This window comes from Nomascus leucogenys, chromosome 18 (assembly GCF_006542625.1).
Source record: "Nomascus leucogenys isolate Asia chromosome 18, Asia_NLE_v1, whole genome shotgun sequence".
NCBI lineage: Eukaryota > Metazoa > Chordata > Mammalia > Primates > Hylobatidae > Nomascus > Nomascus leucogenys.
Window position 1 is genome coordinate 55,166,462 of NC_044398.1, and position 24,714 is coordinate 55,191,175.

At 45.5% G+C, this 24,714-nt stretch overlaps 1 protein-coding gene across 4 annotated transcripts in view; it reads right to left on the bottom strand.

The window, feature by feature from the left end:
• Nucleotides 1-24,714, bottom strand: part of PDSS1 (decaprenyl diphosphate synthase subunit 1) — a 52,263-nt gene that overhangs the window by 2,204 nt on the left and 25,345 nt on the right. For 3 of the 4 annotated variants that reach the window (XM_030799011.1, XM_030799009.1, XM_030799010.1), the window contains 5 exons: nt 20,561-20,672; nt 20,355-20,464; nt 9,137-9,217; nt 8,878-8,991; nt 1,984-2,064 (listed from right to left, as the gene is read on the bottom strand). In XM_030799011.1, coding sequence (XP_030654871.1) covers nt 1,984-2,064; nt 8,878-8,991; nt 9,137-9,217; nt 20,355-20,464; nt 20,561-20,672 — 498 coding nt within the window. Of the gene's footprint in view, nt 1-1,983; nt 2,065-8,877; nt 8,992-9,136; nt 9,218-20,350; nt 20,465-20,560; nt 20,673-24,714 lie in introns of all 4 variants that reach the window. The other variant, XR_004026807.1, reaches the window with a different exon arrangement.

The window sequence follows — 24,714 nt, forward strand, 5'->3', positions numbered from 1 at the left end:
AAAACCTGTCTCTACTAAAAATACAAAAATCAGCCGGGCGTGGTGGCGGGCGCCTGTAGTCCCAGCTACTGGGGAGGCTGAGGCAGGAGAATCACTTGAACCCGGAGGCGGAGGTTGCAGTGAGCCGAGATTGTGCCACTGCCCTCGAGCCTGGCAACAGAGCAAGACTCCGTCTAAGAAAAATAAAATAATAAAATAAAATAAAATAGTGTTTATGGGAAGTCAACGTTTTAGTCCTGATGTGTGGTGACTTTCTTTTGCCTTCAGATTTAATGGATCCTTGGTTTAAAATGTTTCATCCTCATTTGGAAGACCTTCCTCCACTGCCTTCTAGCATCCAGTATTTTTGCTATTCATTGAGCCAGTGTTGACACCATTTTCTAGCATAAGTGACCACTTTTTTGTTTATTTTCTTCCTGAACTACTTGTTACATGATGGTACTGGTCCTTGTAGCTTCTTATTTTTCACTATTTCCCCCTTTCTGTTTTACACTTGGGAGGATTTCCACAATTTCACATTGCAGCCCTTCTTTGGAGTTTGTTCTTCAGTCATTTTCAGTTTCTTAGAACTTGCTCTTACTCATTTAAAAAGTATGATCCTGTCTTGTTTGTTTTGTGAATGTGGTATCTTTTTGGATCCTCCTATTTATGTTTTTCCTGTTTGTTTTTTTTTTTTCCCTGTTATTTTGGTCCCACTCTTTTGTTCAGCAAGCTTAAGTCAACTCATTTGTAACCCTGAGTTGTCTATTCACATTTAATGAGCGAATAGGCCTAGAAGCTCTGTGGGTGAACAGGGAGCTAGAATTTTGGAGAATTTGTTCAGAGAACATTCCCGTGGATTTTTGTTTTCTCTAAATGCGTTTCTGGCTAGGATTGCTGGAACTTTGCTATTTTCCATAGGTGGTACTGTTAATTTTCCTCTTTTCAGTTCCACTTCCCACTCCAGCTTTCAATAATACCATTATTTCTGAAGCTAGAACCTCTCCCAGGGAATACTGACTCTTTATCAGCTCCAGCTCCCTCCCATAGTTTTTAATAGTACGTTTAAACCATTCTCCAAAAAAGGCAGTAACCAACAGTGAATTATGAGGCTTCACAGTATAGTCAGTTAAGAGAGAAAAGTAACCTTTTAGGGGTTGGGGGTTGCTTTTTACATTTTTTAAGAATCTGAAAGGTAATTATTTGGGTCTTTCAGGTACTACACGAAGTACAGATCTCATGCCACACTTGCTTTGTAACAATTTTTTGCTCACTCTGACTCATCCAGTAGATCTGTTGGCTGCAAATGACAGCGAACTTGGAAATGGCTCATTCTCACAAGAGTCAGTCACCAAAACTCAAGTCATGCAAAGAGATCTGGCTTCCACAGGAAAGTTCTGAAGATATGTGGCAATATATTTAAAGCAAGCCACTAGCCCCTGAACAGGGTTAAATGGTTCTCCCTTTAAAAGAAAAACATTTATATAAATGTATAGTTTGCCTATGTTGGTTTAATTGTTTTCAATGATCATTTCTTTAGTCACACTTTTATAACAGGTAGGATGGACTAGGAAAGCCCAATTATGAGTAGACTATTGCAGCAGTCCAGCTGCAGCCCGGATGGGGTCATGGATGAGGCTGGAGCCGAGGCTGGGTAACTGGGGGCCCCAGTGACTCTGTTGATGGACACAGGGAAGGCTGGTTCCACATCACTGGGTTTCAACACTAACAGTTCACCACAGTCACTCAGGTACCTTTTAAAAGATATTAATGTCTGTGCCTTACCCTAAGACCAGTTAGAACAAAATATTTCGTAAGTAGTCTAGAAGAGAAATGAAAATAAAAAATCAAAAATGAGTTTTCCCTTCCCAGTTTTTGTCAAATCAAGAGTTGACCAAACAGTCCTGTATCTATAATTTAATGTTTAGTTAATGTTACATTTTTGGATTAAAGGATTTTGCCACGTTGTTCCTGCTGCTGCCTTTCTTTTAAAAATAGTCTTACCTGTAATACATACTGTCGAGCTCTGTCTACATCTCCCGGCAAACTGAACCGTCGCATGATCATAGCATTCATTTCTGGGAACTAAAAAAAAAGAGAGAAAATCTATTTATTTCTCTTGGGAGAAACAAGTGTTCTAACACTCGTTTGTAACAATAGGAAATAACAAGAAACAACAAAAATGTAATTAAGTGTCTAGATGATGTGGGGGAGCAGTAAACTGTGGCAACAAAAGCTGTATGCCTAGGCACTGTGGTGGTGTAGAGGAGGAGGAGACATTAGTCCTTGTTTATTCTGATGTTTTATCCTAGTCCAACATTGAGTAAGAGAGGCAGGAGGAATAAAGTATATCTTTAAAACAACATGGTTCTGGCCAGGTGTGGTGGCTCATGCCTGTAACCCCAGCACTTTGGGAGGCCGAGGTGGGCAGATCACCTGAGGTCAGGAGTTTGAGACCAGCCTGGCTAACATGGTGAAACTCTGTTTCTACTAAAAATACAAAAAATTAGCCAGGCGTGATGGTGCCCGCCTGTAATCCCAGCTACTCGGGAGGCTGAGGCAGGAGAATTGCTTGAACCTGGGGAGGCGGAGGTTTCAGTGAGCCAAGATTGCGCCGCTGCACTCCACCTTGGGCAACGAGTGAAACTCCATCTCAGATAAAAAATAAAAAACATGGTTGTTAAAATTTAAATCGTATCAGGATCACCTGTACTGCCTGTGGGGCCTCTCCCCAGTTTCTGATTGAGTAGGGATGGAGCCTTGGCATGCATTTCTAACAGATTCCCAAGTGACACCAGTATCTCTGGTCTCTGCCAACATTTTGAGAGTCACTGGCCTAGGATGAGGATGGGAATTAGGCATTCTACTCCAAGTACTAAATTGATTACCAACTGAAAGCTACTGAGGTTTCTGAGCAGAGAGCATTACATGCAGAGCTCTGCCTTAAGCAGTGTGTAGAGTGGATCTGAGCAGTGGTGCGTGACATTGACTGCCTACTGGGATCAGCTGGGGAGGTTTTTTTTTTTTTTCTTGTTTCCTCCTGAGATGGAGTCTTGCTCTGTCACACAGGCTGTAGTGCCGTGGCACGACCTCGGCTCACCACAACCTGTGCCTCCCGGGTTCAAGCAATTCTCTGCCTCAGCCTCCTGAGTAGCTGGCACTACAGGTGTGCGCCACCACATCTGGCTAATTTTGTACTTTTAGTAGAGACACGGTTTTGCCATATTGGCCAGGCTGGTCTCAAACTCCTGACCTCAGGTGATCTGTCCACCTCAGCCTCCCCAAGTGCTGGGATTACAGGTGTGAGCCACCGTGCCTGGCCTGGGGAGGTTTAAATACAGTTGCCTAGATCTTGTTCCCAGAGATTTTGGTTATACTGGCTTGGGGTTTAGCCTGGGCACCAGGATTTTCAACCCCCTCCCGCCCACCCTGGCATTTTTAATGTACAGCCAAGGTTGAGAACCATGGAATTAAAAGAGTCAGAGGTAGATGGAACAAACAGGTTACTAGAGTAGGTTATAAAAAAGACCTGAATTAAGATGATAGCAAGAAGAGGGGAAAAAAATAGGTAAAAAAGGAATTGAAGGTAAAATCGATATTCTACAATACTTAGCAACTATTTAGAAGTGTCACCATTAACAGAATACAAAAGCCAGGACACCAAATCACTTCACTTCCTAGATCTGAGCTCCAGTCTTGGTTTGGCTACCAGCTGCCACAGCTGAGTGACTTCCTTAGCCCCTGGGGTCTTAGACTTCTCATCTTCATGACTGGAAGCCCTTGAGCTCTAACAGTCTATGGCTCCACGGAAGAGGTAAGATGTGTTTGATTTTGGCCACGTCATTGCTTACAGCAGTTGCCAGTTTTTCCCTGGCAGTGAACCTGAAGGATGAAATAAGTTGTTGTCCTGTAACCATGAACATGGTATTAGTAATCCTAGAAGAAAAAATAGGGCATACATGGAAAAGCCGCAGCCAAGTGATCGCAGACGAAGAAGTAATTTTTTCAGACCAGAATATGTGTTAGAACGAAGCTCTAAACATGTAGAGACTGCTAATATGTTTACAGAATTTATAGAGCCAGCAACTGGTTAGTTCTTAGGAAAACCAGTAATTTCCTTTAGTTACTGGTCTTTTAAGAAGAAAACAAGCTACTAGAAATCAGGAAAGCCCAAATCAACTTCTATGGTAAAAAAGCCAAATCAAGTAGGTTTTAGTTTTGTTTTGAGACTTGTTCTGTTGCCCAGGCTGGAGTGCAGTGGTGCCTGCAGCCTCAAACACCTACAGGTTCAAGTGATGCTCCTGCCTCAGCCTCCCAAGTAGCTGGGACTACAGGCATGCACCTGGCTAATTTAAAAAATTTTTTTTTTTTTTTTTTTTTGAGATGGAGTCTCACTTTGTCACCCAGGCTGGAGTGCAGTGGCACGATCTTGGCTCACTGCAACCTCTGGCTCCTGGGTTCAAATGATTCTTCTGCCTCAGCCTCCTGAGTAGCTGGGACTATAGGCGCATGCCACCACGCCCGGCTAATTTTTTGTATTTTTAGTAGAGATGGGGTTTCACCATAGCCAGGATGCTCTCGATCTCCTAACCTCGTGATCCGCCCACCTCGGCCTCCCAAAGTGCTGGGATTACAGGCGTGAGCCACCGCGCGCCTGGCCAATTTTTAAATTTTTTATAGAGATGGGGTCTTGCCTTGTTGCCTGGGGCTGGTGTCAAACTCCTGGCCTCAAGTGATCCTCTCACCTCAGAGTGCTGGGATTATGGGCGTGAGTCACTACACACAGACTGTTTTAGTTTTTTAATACCACATACCAATACTATCTGGAAGGTTTTATCGTTAACACTGATGTGATTCTCTCGTAGGCATCTGGTGACATTACCTTGTTTATGATGTATAAGCTTTTTCTATAGTACCAGCAAGTGTGGTAAGATATGCTGATTGGGGGTTTTCGCTGATGCTTTTACTATAAAAAGCATTGAGAAAGCAAAATTTGAAAAAAATATTTGCATTGAGTGACTACATCCTTCCTTCCAAACATGTCATGTGTGCAATTTTAATATGCAAAATATCAAACTCTTCCCCGGTCACTCCCCAGTCCCCTTAATGTGTATGTGGAAAAGAAAAGAGAAACACAGCAGGAAGAACAGTTGCCTGCAGATTTAGTGACAAATAAAAATTCTGTTTGCTCAGGTGCTGTTTTTTAAGAGTAGGAAAACCACCTGTGGATAAATCGGGTTGTAACTCTGTGAAACCCATCCATAAACTAAACCGCCAAGGTGATCAGTATATGAGTTTACCAAACAAAACTGGGTAACTCTAAGGCACCAACTAGTCACCACGATAGCATAAGGCCTGTGCAGGTGGTGCAGGGGCTGGTGATGGCATTTGGAAACGTGGCTACAGCTGACATTTGGGTCTAGTGACTTATCAAATAAGCAGAAGAAAGGAAAGATTTGGTTTTTTAAAAAAGATATTTGAAAATTAATAAAGTTTCACCAGAGAAAGTAAAACACTTCCATTTTGTTTCCGAAGCTTTCAAAATCCAATTAACGTGAGGTTTTTGTTCTTAAAGAGAATGTGTACACATACATACATGGGAGGACGCTGTCATCCCCTGGGACTTCTCCAGAAATCCCCAAAACTCTTCTTAAATCCTCTGAACCAACTGTTGTCAGGAAACCCCTTAAGAGAGATGTTAAAAATAAAGGAATTCCAAAGAGAGGGAGTTTCTGTCAAGTGCTGGCTGGAGTAAACTCCAAGACAACCCACCACACCAAGTTAAAAAGGAAAAGGTGGTTTCCCAAGAATGCCTGTCCTGGTCCAGTGTCCACAAATGGAAAAGTTCAAAGACCATCTCATCAGCAAACAAAACTCACCTACCAAAGGGAAAGGATTACAGACGTCTTAGAACTACTTCACTAAGTAGGTATGTTGTTGACAATAACAAAGACATGACACAGAGATGACTGTTTATCATCAGTGCCCAGGTGAGTTAGTTATCTGCTCTGTGGGAAGCCTGTTTGGGATCATAGCTACTAACTTCTCAGCATTACCAGTGGCAATAACACTATGTATGATGTAATAAAATGAATACTGGTCTTAGACTTGTTCAGTTCCCTGCTGTGCCATTTACCAGATGTTTAATTTTGGCAAGGTTTGAGCATCAGTTTCTTACTTGCAGAATAAACACCATAATATCTACCACAAAGAGGAGTTGTGAGATTAGAGATAATGTATGAAAGAATCCTTTGTAAACTAAAAACACATTTTCATTAAGTGGAGATACTGCACATTCTTACGTTATTTTTGGAACTTGTTTTTACCCGAATTAACCTTAGTCCCATAAATCTTTTGACACATTTTTTGCTAAGAATCTCTTATTTTACAGTGTATTCCACAAAAGAGCCTAACCTTGCTGTTTTATGAGAAGGCAACTTACAAATACATATTTGGCTAACTTCTGGCCCATGTGCCACAAGACAGAAACATCAGTCTACTTTTGAAATGAGTCCTGTCCAGAGTCACTTCCTGCTTGGACTCCATTCTGTGTTCCCTTTTCTGAGGCTGCAATGTGCCTTTGGAGAACACTGCTGTCTGGTGAGCGTGAGTAGGTGCCTCATGACTGGGATTTCCCAGCAAAGCACACATAAAACCATGGCTTGGGGTACAGTAATCTTTTTTCTTCCTTTTGCTTGCTTTTTTTAACCAGCATTTTTCTTTCTTTTTTTTTTTTTTTTTTGAGATGGAGTCTCACTCTGTCACCCAGGTTGGAATGCAGTGGCGCGATCTCGGCTCACTGCAAGCTCTGCCTCCTGGGTTCAAGTGATTCTCCTTCCTTGGCCTCCCGAGTGGCTGGGACTACAGGCATGCACCACCACGCCCGGCTAATTTTTGTATTTTTAGTAAAGATGGGGTTTCACCATATTGGTCAGGCTGGTCTTGAACTCCTGACCTCGTGATCCAACCACCTCGGCCTCCCAAAGTGCTGGGATTACAGACATGAGCCACCGCGCCCGGCCTTAACCAGCATTTTTCAATCTCTTGTAGATTACTGACAGATACTATGTAGAAGAGGTCCATTTCCCCTTTCCCCCACTATATATGAAGGCAGAGATAGCCACTACTCCTTTGTTTGTGTAGGGGAAAGTAAGTTAGTTTCTTCTGAAATATATTCAGAGTGAAACACAGTCCGAAGAGGCCAGCCTCCTCTCACCCAGTCACCTTAAGGTTTAAGTAGGACTCAACCGGTAACTTAGTATCCTGGGGTTCATAACAAGTACTTAACAATTTGAAGATTTTTACAAATAGAGCAACCAAAACTTTTTCATAGACTTCTCCAGGGAAAGGCTTTTTCCTTTTATCCTGATGATCTGAGCCTAGGTAAAGGAATCTTTACCAAGCTAGCTGGATTTCAGCACACTCAGTTCATCTTACTGTCCTTCACTCATGTTTACTAACAAGTATCTGAGAAGTAATGTTCGCAGTTATATAGGTGGTGGCAGCCAGTGCCTCATTTTTCTAATCCCCAGCATAACATCTACACGGCTCAAATGTTCCTCACTCATGCCTTAATGTACTAAAGGAGGTCTTATAAATTTTTGTCAAAACTGGGCACATGTATTATGCTCTTTGATTTTGGGCTGGCAAGTAAGTCTCATTGGGAGAGAGGACCTATTTACAGCATACCTTTCACTTCTTACCTCAGCCTCCAAAGTTTGAGAGGATGGAAGCCTTGTAATAATGAGGGCGGGTGTTCCTACCGAGTGCCCCAACATCTCCATTCATAGCCCTAGCAAGTTGCCAAAGTAGCCTGGCCCAGCCACCCAGAATGTCAGCCTCCCCTGGGAAGAATCACGCTGCCAATGGCTGTGCTAGATAGTGGGTAAAAGATGACCTTTCCTCTCTCCAATCAGAAACCCACCAAAAGAAAGGGCCGTGCTTTCTGTATCACAGTGGAATCACTGAATTTTATGGAGGACATGACTGACCTTTGTAAACGTGAAGACAGAATAGAGGCAAAATCTCTGAAAGACCAAAAGTTACTATAATTTTAGACCAAAGAGCTAATTTCATGGCACGGTGATGAATATCTTACTGCTTTGCAACATAACAAATTAAATACTACTAAGATGAAAATCTATTAACAAGATGTTCCAACACCAGTTAATGTGTCTCACTTATTTCAAGTAACATTCAGTACAGCCACAAGCCATGTGGCCAGGGTCTGGAGGAGGCTGTGAGGATGTCTGCTTTGTCAGTCGAGGGAACATCTTTGAAGCTTCCTAAGCCTTTCATTCACATTAATGGGAACTCAGTCCCTCAATCCAGAGAAAGAAGGAACTATGTGGGTCTACTGCACTCCACTGACTTCCTGACATTTTGAGGCAATGGCCAAGGTTCTAAAGCCTCTCTCAGAACAGCAGAGTCTCATTAAACTTCTAGAACTGGAGAATTTCTTATGCTTGAAGGCCCTTGATGCTTCCTATGCCTTTTAAGGGGCTCTGAGGACCACCAAAGTCCAGTCCTATAATCAAGACTTAGAAACCGTTCACTTTGCCAGTGGCCAAAATATATGGAAATAATCACGGATGCTACCTCAAATGCCTACGGCCTACCACAAGACACAAAGATCTTAAATAGGATCTTAGCTAATCCTCACAACCACCCTGGGAGAAAGGTGATCTTCTCAATTTTACGGATAAGGAAACAGTCTTAGCAAGGTGAAATGACCAGCCCCAACATCTCACTCAGCCAGGAGCAAATGCAGACCTGTGATCTCTTATCTGAATGCCTTCCTATCTATTCCTTTATGCAATCTTCCCATCAGCTGTGCCGCGGGACATCAGTTCTGTGGGACTATGCAGTGATGTGTCAAAGGGAGTTTGTAAAACCTACCTGCTGACAGGCAAACAGGACAGGACCAGTGGCTAACCCGAGCTTCAGATCAGCTGATGTTGGTTTGCCCATCTGGTCAGAACATGAGGTGAAGTCCAACACGTCATCTATTAGCTGGCAACAGGAAAAATGGGATGTAAGGAGCACCGCCATGCCAACATCGCTGCCATTGTTCTTACTATTTTGATGATTACACACTAGGGGAGAATGCTGACTGTATCACTACGCCACCATTCTTACAAATAAACAGCATACTAACCTGAAAAGCTATTCCTACATTTTTTCCGTACTGATAGGCGATCTCATGCACCACTGGGTCGGGACATCCTAGAACAGAGACCTGAAACAGAAAGAGCATTCTGAGATAAGCTGCTTCCAGGCAGCAACAAAGCAGCTGACCCCTGGCTGAAGGAATTCCTTAAAACAGGAGGCAGCAGGGCTAGATTATACACAAGCAGGAGATGCTGACATCAGAGGGACACCAAGCATGTACAAAACTGCATTTCCAATCACAGAAGTTCAGTCTCAGATTGTGTTGTTAAATTCTAAGAAAATTCTCCTTCTCCAACCCCTGCTTTCAGACAGGATAAGCAGCCTTTCCCACTGCTTAGGAAAAACTGAGCTACAACTGGACTAGTTCTGCTGGTAACATGCTAAGTAAACCTTCCTGACATGCAAAAGAAACAGACCCCCATCTGTGAAATACTGACTTCTAGCACTCGGCAAGCTAGCCCCATTACTGTTGGCTTTAATCATCTCTATCAATGTATCCCTCATTTCAGGAAGAGATACTAATGTAATCACACACAATTTCCCCATCTGTAGTCCTTTCTTTTCATCATCTTTGGGAATTTCACCTGTTTCTGAAAGCAGTTATTTCTTGGTATGTCCATAAAAATCGTCTCAAGCCTCCTGCTTCAGACACAGATATCGCTCTTTTATTATCAGAAGGAACTTCACTGGTCCCACTGTTTCCACATTTCTTTCAAAAGAAGTAACTGTATAAAAACCCTTTCCCCTCCTTTCAATGGGGGAGAAATAAGACTTCTGAAAGTCTTTTCAAAACTCCAAAAAGCTAGCTGGCACCGGCCACTGAAGTGCATTTCCCAGTGCCCTGCTAAGCATGTTAAGCAGGCCCAGCCACATTTTCAGAAAACAAAGCCTGGGTAAAACCAACAAGGGGGAGGGGAGAGACGGTCTGTGTTCTGCTGGAGAGGAAATGTCTCTGTTGACTCCCCATGGGAAAGCCAGCTGGAGCGCTGCGCAGTTGCCTTTCTGTAAGGCTCGCAGATGCTAGGAAACCCTGTCCCCTGACCTTCGGTCCTGCCTCTGTGGCTCTCTAGTCAGGGAGTGAACTTTGCTCAGGCGTCAGTGTGGTGCAGCGCTGTGGGCTCTGCCATGAGACTATGGGGCTGCATTTGTGCCCTCTACAAGTACCAGGTGACCTCGGCATGTTACTGAATCTCTCTCGCTCATCTGCACAATGTAGAAATTGGCAAGTTACTGAATCTCTCTCGCTCATCTGTACAATGTAGAAATCACAAGCACTTACCTTGTAGGGTTGCTGTGAGAAACAGACGTGATGCTGCATTTAAGCCCTCAGTATACCGCCTGGCGCCTGGTTAGAACTCAGTGTGTGTTTGCTATTATTATCTCTTTTTAGAAACAGGGTCTCACTCTGTTGCCCAGGCTGGGGTACAGTGGTGCGATCATTAGCTCACTGTAACCTTGAACTCCTGGGCTCAAGGCTTTCTTCCGCCTCAGTCTCCTGAGTAGCTGGGACTACAGGCATGCGCAACCACACCCAGCTAATTTTTAATTTTTTCGTAGAGATGGCATATCACCATGTTGTCTAGGCTGGCCTCAAACTCCTGGGCTCGTGATCCTCCCACCTCCGCCTCCCAAAGCGTTGGGATTACCAGGTGTGAGCCACCACATCTGGCTGTTTGCCATTATTACAAATAATCCTCCTCCTCCTCCTCCTCCTCATCCACTGGAACCAGAAATAGGAGCCTTGGCAGTGTCCACGCACCTCTGCCAACTAAAGCCAGGTCGCATAATGTTCTCAGCCTGAGAATGCTTTTTGACAACTTAATGAGGTCTGTTGACTATGTAGTGCTTGGCCATAAGTACATGGTAAAATTGCATGCACCATAAAGGGTCAGGTGGCCACTGAGCTGAGTGAACAGTAAGCTCCTAACTGCTTTCAACAGCAAACACCTTCCCACGAGCAGGCACTGACCCCTGGGCTGTCAGGGAGGGTTCCTTTTTTCAACTACAGAGTCTGGGAGACCACATGGGGGACAATTCAGAAACTTTTGAGAGAAGCTAAGATCAGCTTGGCTCAAAGGAGAGCATGGCAAGATTTGGGCAGCCTGGGATGTGCTGGGCTCAGGACAGAATGATACTGGGAATCAAGATATTCCTAGGTAGAAATAACTGATAGTGAAGCAGTCTCCTGTAGTGAGATTAATGCTGTTTCCTCAACACAGAGCCACAGAGAATATAAACTTTCTTCCTGAAAAGGGAAAGATTTTCTAAAAATCTATTTCTTTTTTTGGAGACGGAATCTCTCTGTCACCCAGGCTAGAGTGCAGTGGCACGATCTGGGCTCACTGTAATCTCCACCTCCTAAGTTCAAGCGATTCTCCTGCCTCAACCTCTGTGTGCCACCACGCCCAGCTAATTTTTGTATTTTTAGTAGAGATGGGGTTTCAGGCTGGTCTCGAACTCCTGACCTCAGGTGATCCGCCTGCCTCGGCCTCCCAAAGTGCTGGGATTACAGGCGTGAGCCACCGCACCCAGCCTAAAAATCTATTAGTGAACATTTTAATGGATTAAAATGTGTGGCACACATATGATGAGCACTTTGTATGATTTCAGTTAAACCTCACAGTATCCCACAAATACGGATTATGTGGTGGGTGATGATAAAAGCTAAAAATTCCTGAGTGTCCACTACGTGCTAGGCACTGTTCTGAGAGTTCTCACATTTTAAGTCACTTATGAGGTTCGAGAAACTGAGGCACAGACGGTACCAGGCATTATGTGGCTCCAACACCCTGGAACCTGAATTTCATCCCAGACGGTCTGGCTCCAGACACTGTTCTCTTTATCACTTTGCTGTGCGGCTTCTATGCTGGGCAACAAAATAGAACCTCCAAGAGGTCAAGGAATGTGTCCAAGTAAGCACAAAGCTGCAGTCTGTCTGCATTGTCCCCCCTGTGCCCACACACGCTGACACAGAGCTTATTTAGTGGGCAGCTTCTGCCTGACACATGACAAAGGGACATTACTACTCAGATTTCAACTATCTGAGATTTCCCTGGGGTAGCATAAAGACCATGCCAGACAGTCCTATTTCCCCATCCCAGGTCAGGAATGCCTGGATCTGTGGCAGGAAAACAGAAAACAACTGCCACAAATTAGACGCAACATAGCACAACATAGAAGAAGGCAAAGAAGTGCACAGACTTGCACTCAGCGTCAGAGAGATGCCTCACATCTTTCCGGAAACGGGTGGAGCATGAAGAATGATTAAATCAAAGAAACTGGAGCCTGGCTGACTGTTTTGTTTGAAGCAGATGCTGCAGCCAGGCTGTGTTGTGCATATGCACTTCTTTCTGGGGAAGGTTCACACCTTGCATCACATCCTTATAAGCCGTGTCTTAACGAGATTGGGAAGGGCTGGGCGCGGTGGCTCACGCCTATAATCCCAGCTACTTGGGAGGCTGAGGCAGGAGAATTGCTTGAACCCGGGAGGTGGAGGTTGCAGTGAGCCAAGATCGTGTCACTGCACTCCAGCCTGGGTGACAGAGTGAGACTCTGATAAATAAATAAATAAATGGCCCTTAAGCATCTGAAAAACGTTCCACCTCCCTCAGAAAGGAGAGATGTAAATTAAAACTCCACTGCAATACATTCTCCTCTACTGGACTGGCAAAAACTCAAAGAGTGTAATGGCACATTTAGTTAGTAAGGCTGTGGGAAAAGAGGTTCTGAAAAGCTGCTGGTGGAAACACATACTGGTACAGACCCAACAGAGGGAAATTTGGTGGTGCCTAACAAAACCACATGTGCAATTATCCCTAAATTCACCCTGCAGGCACTCCTCTCACAACACAAAAATAGGTTTATGCAAGGTCAGCCCTTGCAGTAGTGTTTGTAATTGTAAAACTGGAAACCTAAATGCCCACGTATAGAAGATTCGTTGAATAAACCATGCTATGGCCACACAATGGGATCTGATACAGAGGCTTTTAAAAAATTTTTTAAATTATTTATTTATTAATTTTTTTGAGATGGAGTCTCACTCTGTCACCCACGCTGGAGTGCAGTGACGTGATCTCGGCTCACTGCCACCTCCACCTCCTGGGTTCAAGCTATTCTTGTGCCTCAGCCTCCCAAGTAGCTGGGATTACAGGCACACACCACCATACCTGGCTAATTTTTGTACTTTTAATAGAGACGGGGTTCCGCCATGTTGGCCGGGCTGGGCTTGAACTCTGGTCTCAGGTGATCCACCTGCTTTGGCCTCCCGAAGTACTGGGATTACAGGTGTGCGCCACCACGCCCAGCTAATTTTTGTATTTTTAGTGGAGAAGGGGTTTCACCATGTTGGCCAGGCTGGTCTCAAACTCCTGACCTCGTGATTCAGCCACCTCGGCCTCCCAAAGTGCTGGGATTACAAGCGTGAGTCACCATGCCCAGCCCTGATACAGTGGTTTTAAAAATGAGGAAGATCCTACAAACCAATGTGGAATCATTTTCCTAATTGTTAACTGAAGAAATGCAAAAGGAAAGCAGAGTAGTCTAGGGTACTACTTCTTGCTGTAAGAAAGAAGGGAAGATAGCATACTTGTGTCTGCTTGTTTGTGCAAAATGAAACCCAGGAAGGAGGAACCAGAAACGAACGAGACTGCTTACCTACAAGGGGGTAGGGGAAGAGAACAGGGCAAAAGGGAGTTACTGTATTGCATAGTTCTGACTTTTGGAACTAAATTAATGTTTTGTTTTTTTTTTATTTTTTAGACAGGGTCTCACTCTGTTGCCAGGCTGGAGTGCAGTGGTGTGATCATGGCTCACTGCAGCCTCGACCTGCCAGGGCTCAGGTGATCCTCCCACCTTAGCCTCCCAGGTAGCTGGGACTACAGGTGTGCACTACCATGCCCAGCTAATTTTTATATTCCTTGTAGACAGAGGTTTCGCCATGTTGCCCAGGCTGGTCTCAAACTCCTGGGCTCAAGCAATCTGTCTGCCTTGGCCTCCCAAAGTGCTAGGATTACAGGCATGAGACACTGTGCCCAGCCACGTTGTTTCAAACATTCAAAACAACAGCAACAAAAACAAAATGCTCAAAACCAAAACACGAAATCAGCAAGAATGAGAGGGAATCCCTAAAGTGGAATAAAAATGAACCCAACTAGGCTAGGCGCGGTGGCTCACACCTGTAATCCCAGCACTCTGGGAGGCCGAGGCGGGCGGATCACGAGGTCAGGATATCGAGACCATCCTGGCTAACACAGTGAAACCCCGTCTCTACTAAAAATACAAAAAAATTAGCCAGGCATGGTGGCGGGTGCCTGTAGTCCCAGCTACTCGGGAGGCTGAGGCAGGAGAATGGCGTGAACCCGGGAGGTGGAGCTTGCAGTGAGCCAAAATCGCGCCACTGCACTCCAGCCTGGGCGAAAGAGCAAGACTCTGTCTCGGAAAAAAAAAAAAAAAAAAAAGAACCCAAATTTATGCTGGAGGTTGCAAATTTGTTTTGTGAAAAATCAGACCTTGGTAAGGACCTTGAGCAGTAGGATAGAAATAACTCCACAAGCTTAGCATTCCAATAATGGAACACTAGGCATAAATGGGTTAATATATTCCAAATAATAACATAACCACACTGATATGTTGAGAAAGGTAACTTTTGAACAGTGCTTTGATTCTATTATCCTCAGGCCCAAGACAAAAGGAATGATAAACAAATACTGAACTCTAGCTACTGGGTTTGTTTTTCACAGAGCTATGAGTCATGAATTTGTAAACTCCTATGGTATATTCTCGGACTGTGCAAATAAATACACCGTGGAGAAGAGAAGCCAGGTCTCTCACTGTTTGGGAAGGGGATTACAAATATGGAAAGATGGAATCCTGGAATAAACCACAAATCCTGTGGTGTTAGATGGATTTGGAACTATCTGTTTGATACCTCATGGTTTTGAGTAAGTATGGAAGGGTACAGAAAGATATACATGTATCTACCTACATTACATATAATACATACATGTATTTCCTAGCTCTGTCCATTGAGTGGGTCTAGAAACGATGACACCCAGTACTCAAATTCTGGTTTCTTAACACCATTTTCCACCAAAAGGAACGTGGGCTCCTTTGGAGAACAGTGAATAACAGGGCTGAATATCTCCTGCCAGAAATGGGGTGCTGAAAAAATGATGGAGGACACAGAGCCAGGTTAAAGGGCCTCCCCTACTGGCCATAGGTTGGATAATTGAGTATTAAAATAAATAATGACAGTGTTATAATCTACAGAATAAAATAAGATGGCTAGGCGTGGTGACTCACGCCTGTAATCCCAGCACTTTGGGAGGCTGAGGTGGGTGATTACTTGAGGCCAGGAGTTTGAGACCAGTCTGGGCAACATGGCAAAACCCCGTCTCTACTAAAAATACAAAAAAGTCAGCCAGGTATGGTGGCAGCCGCATGTAATCCCAGCTACTCAGGAGGCTGAGGAGGGAGGATCACCTGAGCCCGGGAGGTGGAAGTTGCAGTGAGCTGAGATTGCGCCACTGCACTCTAGCATGGGTGACAGAATGATACCCTGTCTCAAAAAAAAAAAAAAAAAAAAAAGATACAGAATAAAATAAGAATCCAAGAGCCCTGTTAAGAGCTTCCTTACAATGGAATACCAACTCTTCACCTCTTTTGAGAATGAAATAATAATAACAAAAAAAATAGAATACCAACTCTCTTGCAGAAGAGTGATATAGAAGAAATGATGAAAATAGAAAAACAGCCATTTGACAACCATCAGAATAATATTTACATAATCTGAAAATACTTTGCCCAAAATAGGTTAAAATAGTAATTTTAGATTGAAGAAATCTGGCAGACAGTATCTTTTTTTTTTTTTTTTGAGATGGAGTTTCACTCTTGTTGCCCAGGCTGGAGTGCAATGGTGCAATCTCGGCTCACTGCAACCTCCGCCTCCCGGGTTCAAACAATTCTCCTGTATCAGCCTCCAGAGTAGCTGGGATTACAGGCGCTTGCCACTATGCCCGGCTAATTTTTGAATTTTTAGTAGAGATGGGGTTTCACCATGTTGGCCAGGTTTGTCTCAAACTCTTGACCTCAGGTGATCTACCCGGCTTGGCCTCCCAAAGTGCTGAGATTACAGGTGCCCACCACCATGCCCAGCTAATTTTTTATATTTTTAGTAGAGATGGGTTTTTACCATGTTGGCCAGGCTGGTCTTGAACTCTTGACCTCAGGTGATCCCCACCTTGGCCTCCCAAAGTGCTGGGATTACAGGCGTGAACCACTGTGCCCGGCCCGACGGTATCCTAATCAAGTGATCCAGGCATGCATCACCGGTAGCAGGACAGACAGACAGACAGCACACGCCTCCTGGTGTGAGGAGCTGAGGACAGCACCGCTCTTGTGGTATTCCTGCCAAACATTCATAACCTGGATCGAATCTTGAGAAGTATCAGAGAAGCCCGACTGAGAGGTTCAACAACATAACTGGCCTGCACTCTTCCAAATACCAAGGTAATGAGAGGCAAAGAAAGACTGTTCTAGATGACAAGAGACTACAGAGTCATGACAGCGAAATGCAACGTGAGATCCTGGACTGGATGCTGGAACAGAAAAATATGTTTTCCTTTTTGTTATAACAGTTCACAACTGGCAAGATCTGAATGAGGCCTATAGATAGATATGAACATTGTAAAAAAAAAGAGGCCAGGTGTGGCATGTGGTGGTGTGCACCTGTAATCTCAGCTACTCGGGAGGCTGAGGTGGAAGAATCACTTGAACCTGGGAGGTGGAGGTTGCAGTGAGCTGACATCGTGCCACTGTGCTCCAGCCTGGGCAACAGAGCGAGACTCCATCTCAAAAAAATGAATTTAAAAAAAAAAAAAAAAAGTGTTCTGCTAATGTGACCCACAATATGCAATTCTGTAGTGGTACTCTGAGGCTTTGAAAATCAAGTAATAGGAAGAGAGCCCATTAATTCCAGGCCACAAGCAGCCCTGGAGAGAACAGAAATTCAGAAAAAAAAAAAAAAAAAAAAAAAAAAGAGAGAGAGAGAGAGAAACAAGGCAGGATTACCATACCCAGCTCTGGGTTCAAGTCCCAACTCAGCTACTGTCTGGCTGAACAACAACTGGACAGGCCCCCTGACCTCTCAGGTCTCATTCTCACCAGATTTTCTGGGAACAAGCCACAGTCTTCATTAGTAAGCTACAAAATGTATTTTGCATGAGTACAAAATGTATTTTGCAAGCGAGTATGTAAATAAATAAGTCATCTTTTGATAATAACATGGTTTTTTTTTTTTTGAGAGAGAGTCTCGCTCTGTTGCCCAGGCTGGAATGCAGTGGAGTGATCATTGCAACCTCCACCTCCTGGGTTCAAGCGGTTCTCCTGCCTCAGCTTCTCAAGTAGCTGGCATTACAGGCATGCACCACCACGCCCGGCTCATTTTTGTATTTTTAGTAGAGACGGGGTTTTGCCATGTTGGCCAGGCTGGTCTCGAAATCCTGGACTAAAGTGATCCACTCACCTTGGCCTCCTAAAGTGTTAGGATTACAGGTGTGAGCCACCGTGCCCGGCCTAAAATGGATTCTATTTTAATATCAGTCAATCACAAAACAATCCCCCTAGACAGCCCTCTCTTAGATTTTAATATTATTTTCACTAAAAAAAGGAAGGGAGATGAAGAAATGGTATCCTCAGTAGAATGCAGCTTGTAAGTTTCCCTCCAATTCTCAATACATTTTGCAATCCCATTAGTTCTTCTTCTGTAATAATTCTGCTCTTTCAGTTCTCCTCCTCCCCTCTTTTTGGTGTGTCTAATCTGCTTTGCGTGCATTTCTTTGGAGCTCGCATGGCTTTGCATTTTAAATACCAAGAGTACATAAAAATAGCCATTTTGAATCCATAACACCTCTGGAATATTTCCACCCATAGGCACTTAAATATAGAAACTTTTATTCAAATAGCTCACACTATCATTTTGCTTTATTATTCTAAGAGCTCTGGAGTTTAGGAATAAATCACATGAAAAGGAGGTAGTGCTGGGACGATGCCAGCATGCCCCCTAGTGGGCAGCATGAAACATTTCATTTTTAATAAGGGTCCAGCCGCGTTAACATGTTCACTGTTCGTTCAGCTGCTAATCTTTGAAGAATGAGGTGCATATCTTTATAAAAGAATTCCTGTGCATTATCTTTGGCTTCTTAAACAGAGAACAGTGACCACAAGGAAACCTCTCTATCATGACTCAGGTCCATTTCTTTGGACCCTTTGTGAGCTTCCTTCACTGAGTGAATTTCTGTGCTAGCTCCAATTTGGTGCCGCTCCACCCCGTGCCTGCGGGATGTCCGCGTGGTGCAGACAGTAAGTCTTGGTGTTTCCAATTCCAATAGTCTCACTACTACTAATGCTTCTAAGACTTTATTTTTTAAATATTATTTTTAAGTAGAGATGGGGATCTTGCTGTGTTGCCTAGGTTGGTCTTGAACTTCTGGTCACAAGCAAACCTTCCGCCTCAGTCTCCCTAAATGCTGGGATTACAGGTGTGAGCCACCTGGCCTGACCATGCTAATGCTTCTAAGTTTGCAGTCTCAAACTTGTTAAATTATCAGTGAGCCTCACTTAACACATCCTCTTAAGGATAAATATTAGTAAGTAATATTAAGGCACCCCAAGGTGTTAAGAGGATGGATCCTGACCTTTAGGGAGAGTTGGGCAATCCAGGGCATGACAATATATAAAGGATTACTGTAAAAGTGTTAGAACACCCATTTAAAATAGGCTATTCTCTTATTTAGCATCTCGTGTCTATACTTTCTTCCATCTCACTTAAAAAAAAACACCACATAATTTCTTGGAAATAAAAACATAATAGCCCTTTTAATAAAAAGACAAAAGTGGCCGAGACTGTGGCTGGCATGTTCTACATAATTCACATTCCTCAAAGTTTCTATTAGGTCTTTTTTGGAAGAAAAGATTGTCCTCATTCTTTTCTGGCTTGCAAATATACATTTCTTGACACTTTTCAAAACAGAGACACTAACAGCAAGAGACTTTTTCACCTGAGAGGTCTGGGCAAAAGCTCTCTTTACCTGTTAATTATTTTAGGAGTCTATCATGACAGCAATTGACATGCGACCCTTACAGGTCTTCCTTGTTTTGTGGCTGTAATTACATGGGAATGTCATTTGTCCAGGTTTTGTCTCTGTGTATCTGTCAGGCTTAGAGATGGGCAGATAAACAATTCTATGGAGAGACTGTTTCTCATTCTTGGACTAATGATGAATACCACACATTTGTCTACAGATTAAAGGTATTACTCATTAAAAAAAAAATGTATACATGTGTATGCACAGTGGAGGGAGGGAGAAAGCAAGGGGAAAAACAGTTATGGCTTATACTCAATTTGTGGTCTGAAGAAATAGGACTTGTTTATAGTTCATGTAAAAATATTAGAAGGATTGGCCAGGTGCGATGGCTCATGCCTGTAATCCCAGCACTTTGCGGGGCCAAGGCAGGTGGATCACTGGAGGCCAGGAGTTTGAGACCAGCCCAGCCAACATGGCAAAACCCTATCCCTACGAAAAATACGAAAATTAGCCAGGCGTGATGGTGCACACCTGTGGTCCCAGCTACTAGGGAAGCTGGGAGAATTGCCTGAACCTGGGAGGTGGAGGTTGTAGTGAGCCAAGATCACACCACTGCTTTGTAGCCTGGGCCACACAGCAAGATTCTGTCTCAAAAAAACCCACAAAAACAAAAAAACAAAAAAAAGTACATAGAATGCTAGTACAATCTAATTGATATCTTTTCCTGGATAAATATTATATTAAAGAACAGAACACTTCATTTCTAAAAGGTGAAGTGTCAGAAAGAGTGTGTGTGACATCAATTATTAGAGAAATTATGATAAATTGTTCAAAATGATACAGTTTGGCAATCAGATTGGAGAAGGTGTGGGAAAGCTTATTTTGATTCAATTCTTGGGAAGAAAAGATGAAAAGTCAACGCCTGCATACCAAAAGAAGATGGCAAAAATGAAAACACAGCAGAAGTCCTCTATCGTTTGGGGATGTCATTCTTTTCCTCATTAACCTCTTGGGATTTTTGGATACTATTTTAAGATTCTTCACTGAAATATTTTCTAGGAAAATTAGCTCCCAAAAAAGAGCTATGAGGCTTTAACTTGAAGAAAGACAGAACGTACATACTGCTTTACAACTGTTGGCTATCAGGCTGGCGGTCTTCTTGAAGGTCTTCTCAAGGTAGTGTGCAAATCTTTCACTCTCATTTTCTTTTGACCCGAGCTGAAGAAATTCACCTATAAAGAAGGAAAGGAGTCATTTGAGAGGCTGTTTTATTGCCTGGCTAAACACCAGGATTGAATAACAAAGAACAAAAATCAGAATCAACGTACCACGCACCAAATCTTCAATAACTTGGGTTAAAATAGATATAACAGTTGTATTTCCAATTCGTGCCAGAGCTATAGATGCTGCAGAAAGAATTAAATCTCCAGCAAGTACAGCCTAGAAAAAGACAGGGCGGAAACAAAACGTTCAGAAAAATGCATCAGAGCAGTAGAGCCAACAATGAAACTGACTGGAAGGGAGCTTCGCGGATGTGGGGGCTCATCTGGGATGCAGGTTTTTTTACCTTCTTCTTCCTCAACAGGAGTCCGTAACAATCAGTTACAGATTTGGGACAGTGTTTGAACTGGACTGGCTCTCAGAGATGACCATGTCACTCTTCCCAGTTCGTAATAATCGGTTACAGATTTGGGACATGCTTGAACTGGATTGGCTCTCAGAGATGACCATGTCCATCTCCCCAGTTGACAGCTGAAGACATCAATGCCTGGAGAGGGAGAGCAGCTTCACCCACCAGCCCCACCAAAATGCAGCTGCCTTCAGTTTCACTACACTGGATGTTCACTCTTCCCTTGTGCCTTTCCACTTACTGTTCCTTCTGCTCAAAAAGTTCTGCCTCATTCTTCACTGGGTGGACTTATTTGCATAATTGGTTCAGATGCCACCTCTAAGAAGTTCCCCCCGATCCCTCAGTCTGGTCAGATGCCTCCCTTTTGTGTGAGTACAACACCCATGCACGCTGCGACCATCATACCTTGCGTACCAGTCAGTGATGCTCTAGTCTCTATGCTCCCAGGGCAGTGGGGAGGGTGGGGTGGAGTGGGAGCTCAGAGTAGGAATCATCGCAGCTAGTACTGTGCACACCCCAGAGCATGGCACGGTACATGTTATTTTCAATAAAAATTAAACCAAATAATTTTGGCTCCAAGTGAAATGCTTTTTGTACTATGTGACACTGCCCCTCATTCCTAGACAAAAAAAGTTTTTCCATTGAACACTAAGCAATCAACATATTTCCAGTCTTCTTTTGACTGTGATGGATGTCTACACTGTATTAGCAACTAGTTATAAACTATTGTATGAATAGTTGAATTATATGCTATAATCAAATATACCCTAGATATCATATTAATTTGCATATTTAAAGATATATATTCTTTTTTTTTTTTGAGAGTCTTGCTCTGTTGCCCAGGCTTGAGTACAGTGGCACAATCTCGGCTCACTGCAGACGCTGCCTCCCGGGTTCAAGCGATCCTCCCACCTTAGTCTCATGAGTAGCTGGGACTACAGGCATACACCACCATGCCCAGGTATTTTTGTATTTTTACTAGAGATGGGGTTTCACCATGTTGGCCAGGCTGGTCTCGAACTCCTGGCTCAAGTGATCCAACTGCCTCGGCCTCCCAAAGTGCTAGGATTACAGGCATGAGCCACCACACCCGGCCGTAAGTGTTATATTCTGTAGTAATTAGTCATAAAGGCTAGAGTTTACAGAATTTTCTTTTTTATTTTATTTTATTTTTTTATTAATTTTTTTTGCACACAAAACAATAAACACTTTCTAAAAATACATACAAACAAAAAGATGCATATCACACATCTTGGAAGGTTGCACATGGGAAGACAGGGAATAGAAATGGGGGGTGGGAATTAAAGAAAATAAATGAGAGAGGGACTTTGTATGGATCAATGATAATAACTCAATCCTCTATGTCTTTGACAAAGAAGAAGGAGAAGGAAGAGGAAGAAAAATAAAGTGGGATAAAGGATCAGAAAGGGAGGAAAATAGAAAAAATTAGAGTATGACTCCAGGGTAGACCTGCTTTGTTGTTGCTGGGTTGGTTGGTTGGTTTGTCTGTTGTATTTTTCATATGTTTCGCCATGTTGGCCAGGCTGGTCTCGAACTCCTAGCCTCAAGTGATCAACCGGCCTCGGCCTCCCAGAGTACTGGGACTACAGGCGTGAGCCACCATGTCCAGCCCCCACATTGCGTCTGGCCTCTGTGGTAGACCTCCCAGACGGGGCGGCCGGGCAGAGGCGCTCCTCACTTCCCAGACGGGGTGGCTGGGCAGAGGCCCTCCTCACTTCCCAGACGGGGTGGCTGGGCAGAGGCGCTCCTCACTTCCCAGACGGGGTGGCCGGGCAGAGGCGCTCCTCACTTCTTCCCAGACGGGGCGGCCGGGCAGAGGCGCTCCTCACTTCTTCCCAGACGGGGCGGCTGGGCAGAGGCGCTCCCTCATCCCAGACGGGGCGGCCGGGCAGAGGCGCTCCTCACTTCTTCCAGACGGGGCGCGGGCAGAGGCGCTCCTCCCGACGGGGGGGGCAGAGGCGCTCCTCTCATCCCAGACGGGCGCCGGCAGAGGCCTCCTCACTTCCCCAGACGGGCGGCCGGGCAGAGGCGCTCCTCACTTCCCAGACGGGGCAGCCGGGCAGAGGCGCTCCTCACATCCCAGACGATGGGCGGCCGGGCAGAGGCGCTCCTCACTTCCCAGACAATGGGCAGCCGGGCAGAGACGCTCCTCACTTCCCAGACGGGGCGGCCGGGTAGAGGCGCTCCTCACTTCCTAGACGGGGTGGCGGCCAGGCAGAGGCGCTCCTCTCATCCCAGATGGGGCGGCCGGGCAGAGGCGCTCCTCTCATCCCAGACGGGGCGGCCGGGCAGAGGCGCTCCTCACTTCTTCCCAGACGGGGCGGCTGGGCAGAGGCGCTCCTCTCATCCCAGACGGGGCGGCCGGGCAGAGGCGCTCCTCACTTCTTCCCAGACGGGGCAGCCGGGCAGAGGTGCTCCTCACTTCCCAGACGGGGCAGCCGGGCAGAGGCGCTCCTCACATCCCAGACGATGGGCGGCCGGGCAGAGGCGCTCCTCACTTCCCAGACAATGGGCAGCCGGGCAGAGACGCTCCTCACTTCCCAGACGGGGCGGCCGGGTAGAGGCGCTCCTCACTTCCTAGACGGGGTGGCGGCCAGGCAGAGGCGCTCCTCACTTCCCAGACGGGGCGGCCGGGCAGAGGCGCTCCTCTCATCCCAGACGGGGCGGCCGGGCAGAGGCGCTCCTCACTTCTTCCCAGACGGGGTGGCCGGGCAGAGGCGCTCCTCACTTCCCAGACGGGGCGGCCGGGTAGAGACGCTCCTCACTTCCTAGACGGGGTGGCGGCCGGGCAGAGACGCTCCTCACTTCCCAGACGATGGGCAGCCGGGCAGAGACGCTCCTCACTTCCCAGACGGAGCGGCTGGGCAGAGACGCTCCTCACTTCCCAGACGGGGCGGACGGGCAGAGGCGCTCCTCAGATCCCAGACAGGGCGGCGGGGCAGAGGCGCACCTCACTTCGCAGACGGGGCGGCCGGGCAGAGGGGCCCCTCACTTCCTAGACGGGTGGCGGCCGGGCAGAGGTGCTTCTCACTTCCCAGACGGGGCGGCCGGGCAGAGGCGCTCCTCATATCCCAGACGATGGGCGGCCGGGCAGAGGCGCTCCTCACTTCCCAAATGGGGCGGCCGGGCAGAGGCGCTCCTTACTTCCCAGACGATGGGCGGCCAGGCAGAGACGCTCCTCACTTCCTAGATGGGTCGGCGGCCGGGCAGAGGCTGTAATCCCAGCACCCTGGGAGGCCAAGGCAGGCGGCTGGGAGGCAGAGGCTGCAGCGAGCCAAGACCACGCCACAGCACTCCAGCCCGGGCAACACCGAGCACCGAGTGAGCGAGACTCCATCTGCAGTCCCAGCACCTCGGGAGGCTGAGGCGGTTAGACCACTGGAGGTCAGGAGCTAGAGACCAGCCTGGCCAACATGGCGAAACCCCGCCCCCAGCCAAAGGACAAAAACCAGGCAGGGGTGGTGGTGCGCGCCCGCAATCCCAGGCAGCCCGCAGGCTGAGGCAGGAGAGTCACGGGAACCGGAGGCAGGGAGTCTGCAGCGAGCCGACTACACTGCAGCCTGGGCAACAGAGGGAAGAAAAAGGAAGGAAGGAAGGGAGAAAGGGAGGAAGGGAGGAAGGAAGGCAGGCGAGTTTACAGAATTTTCAACGTAACTATTTAGGTACTTATTGCCTTAGTTGTTTAGTATCTAAAATAGTGATGTTCAGTGTGTTTACCAATTAATCACCACTTTATATAATATACATATTATGTAAGATATCCTGATGTAAGTATATGCTTATGAAGTCATTTTACAAATTATGATATATAGGTACCCACTTATATTCCCT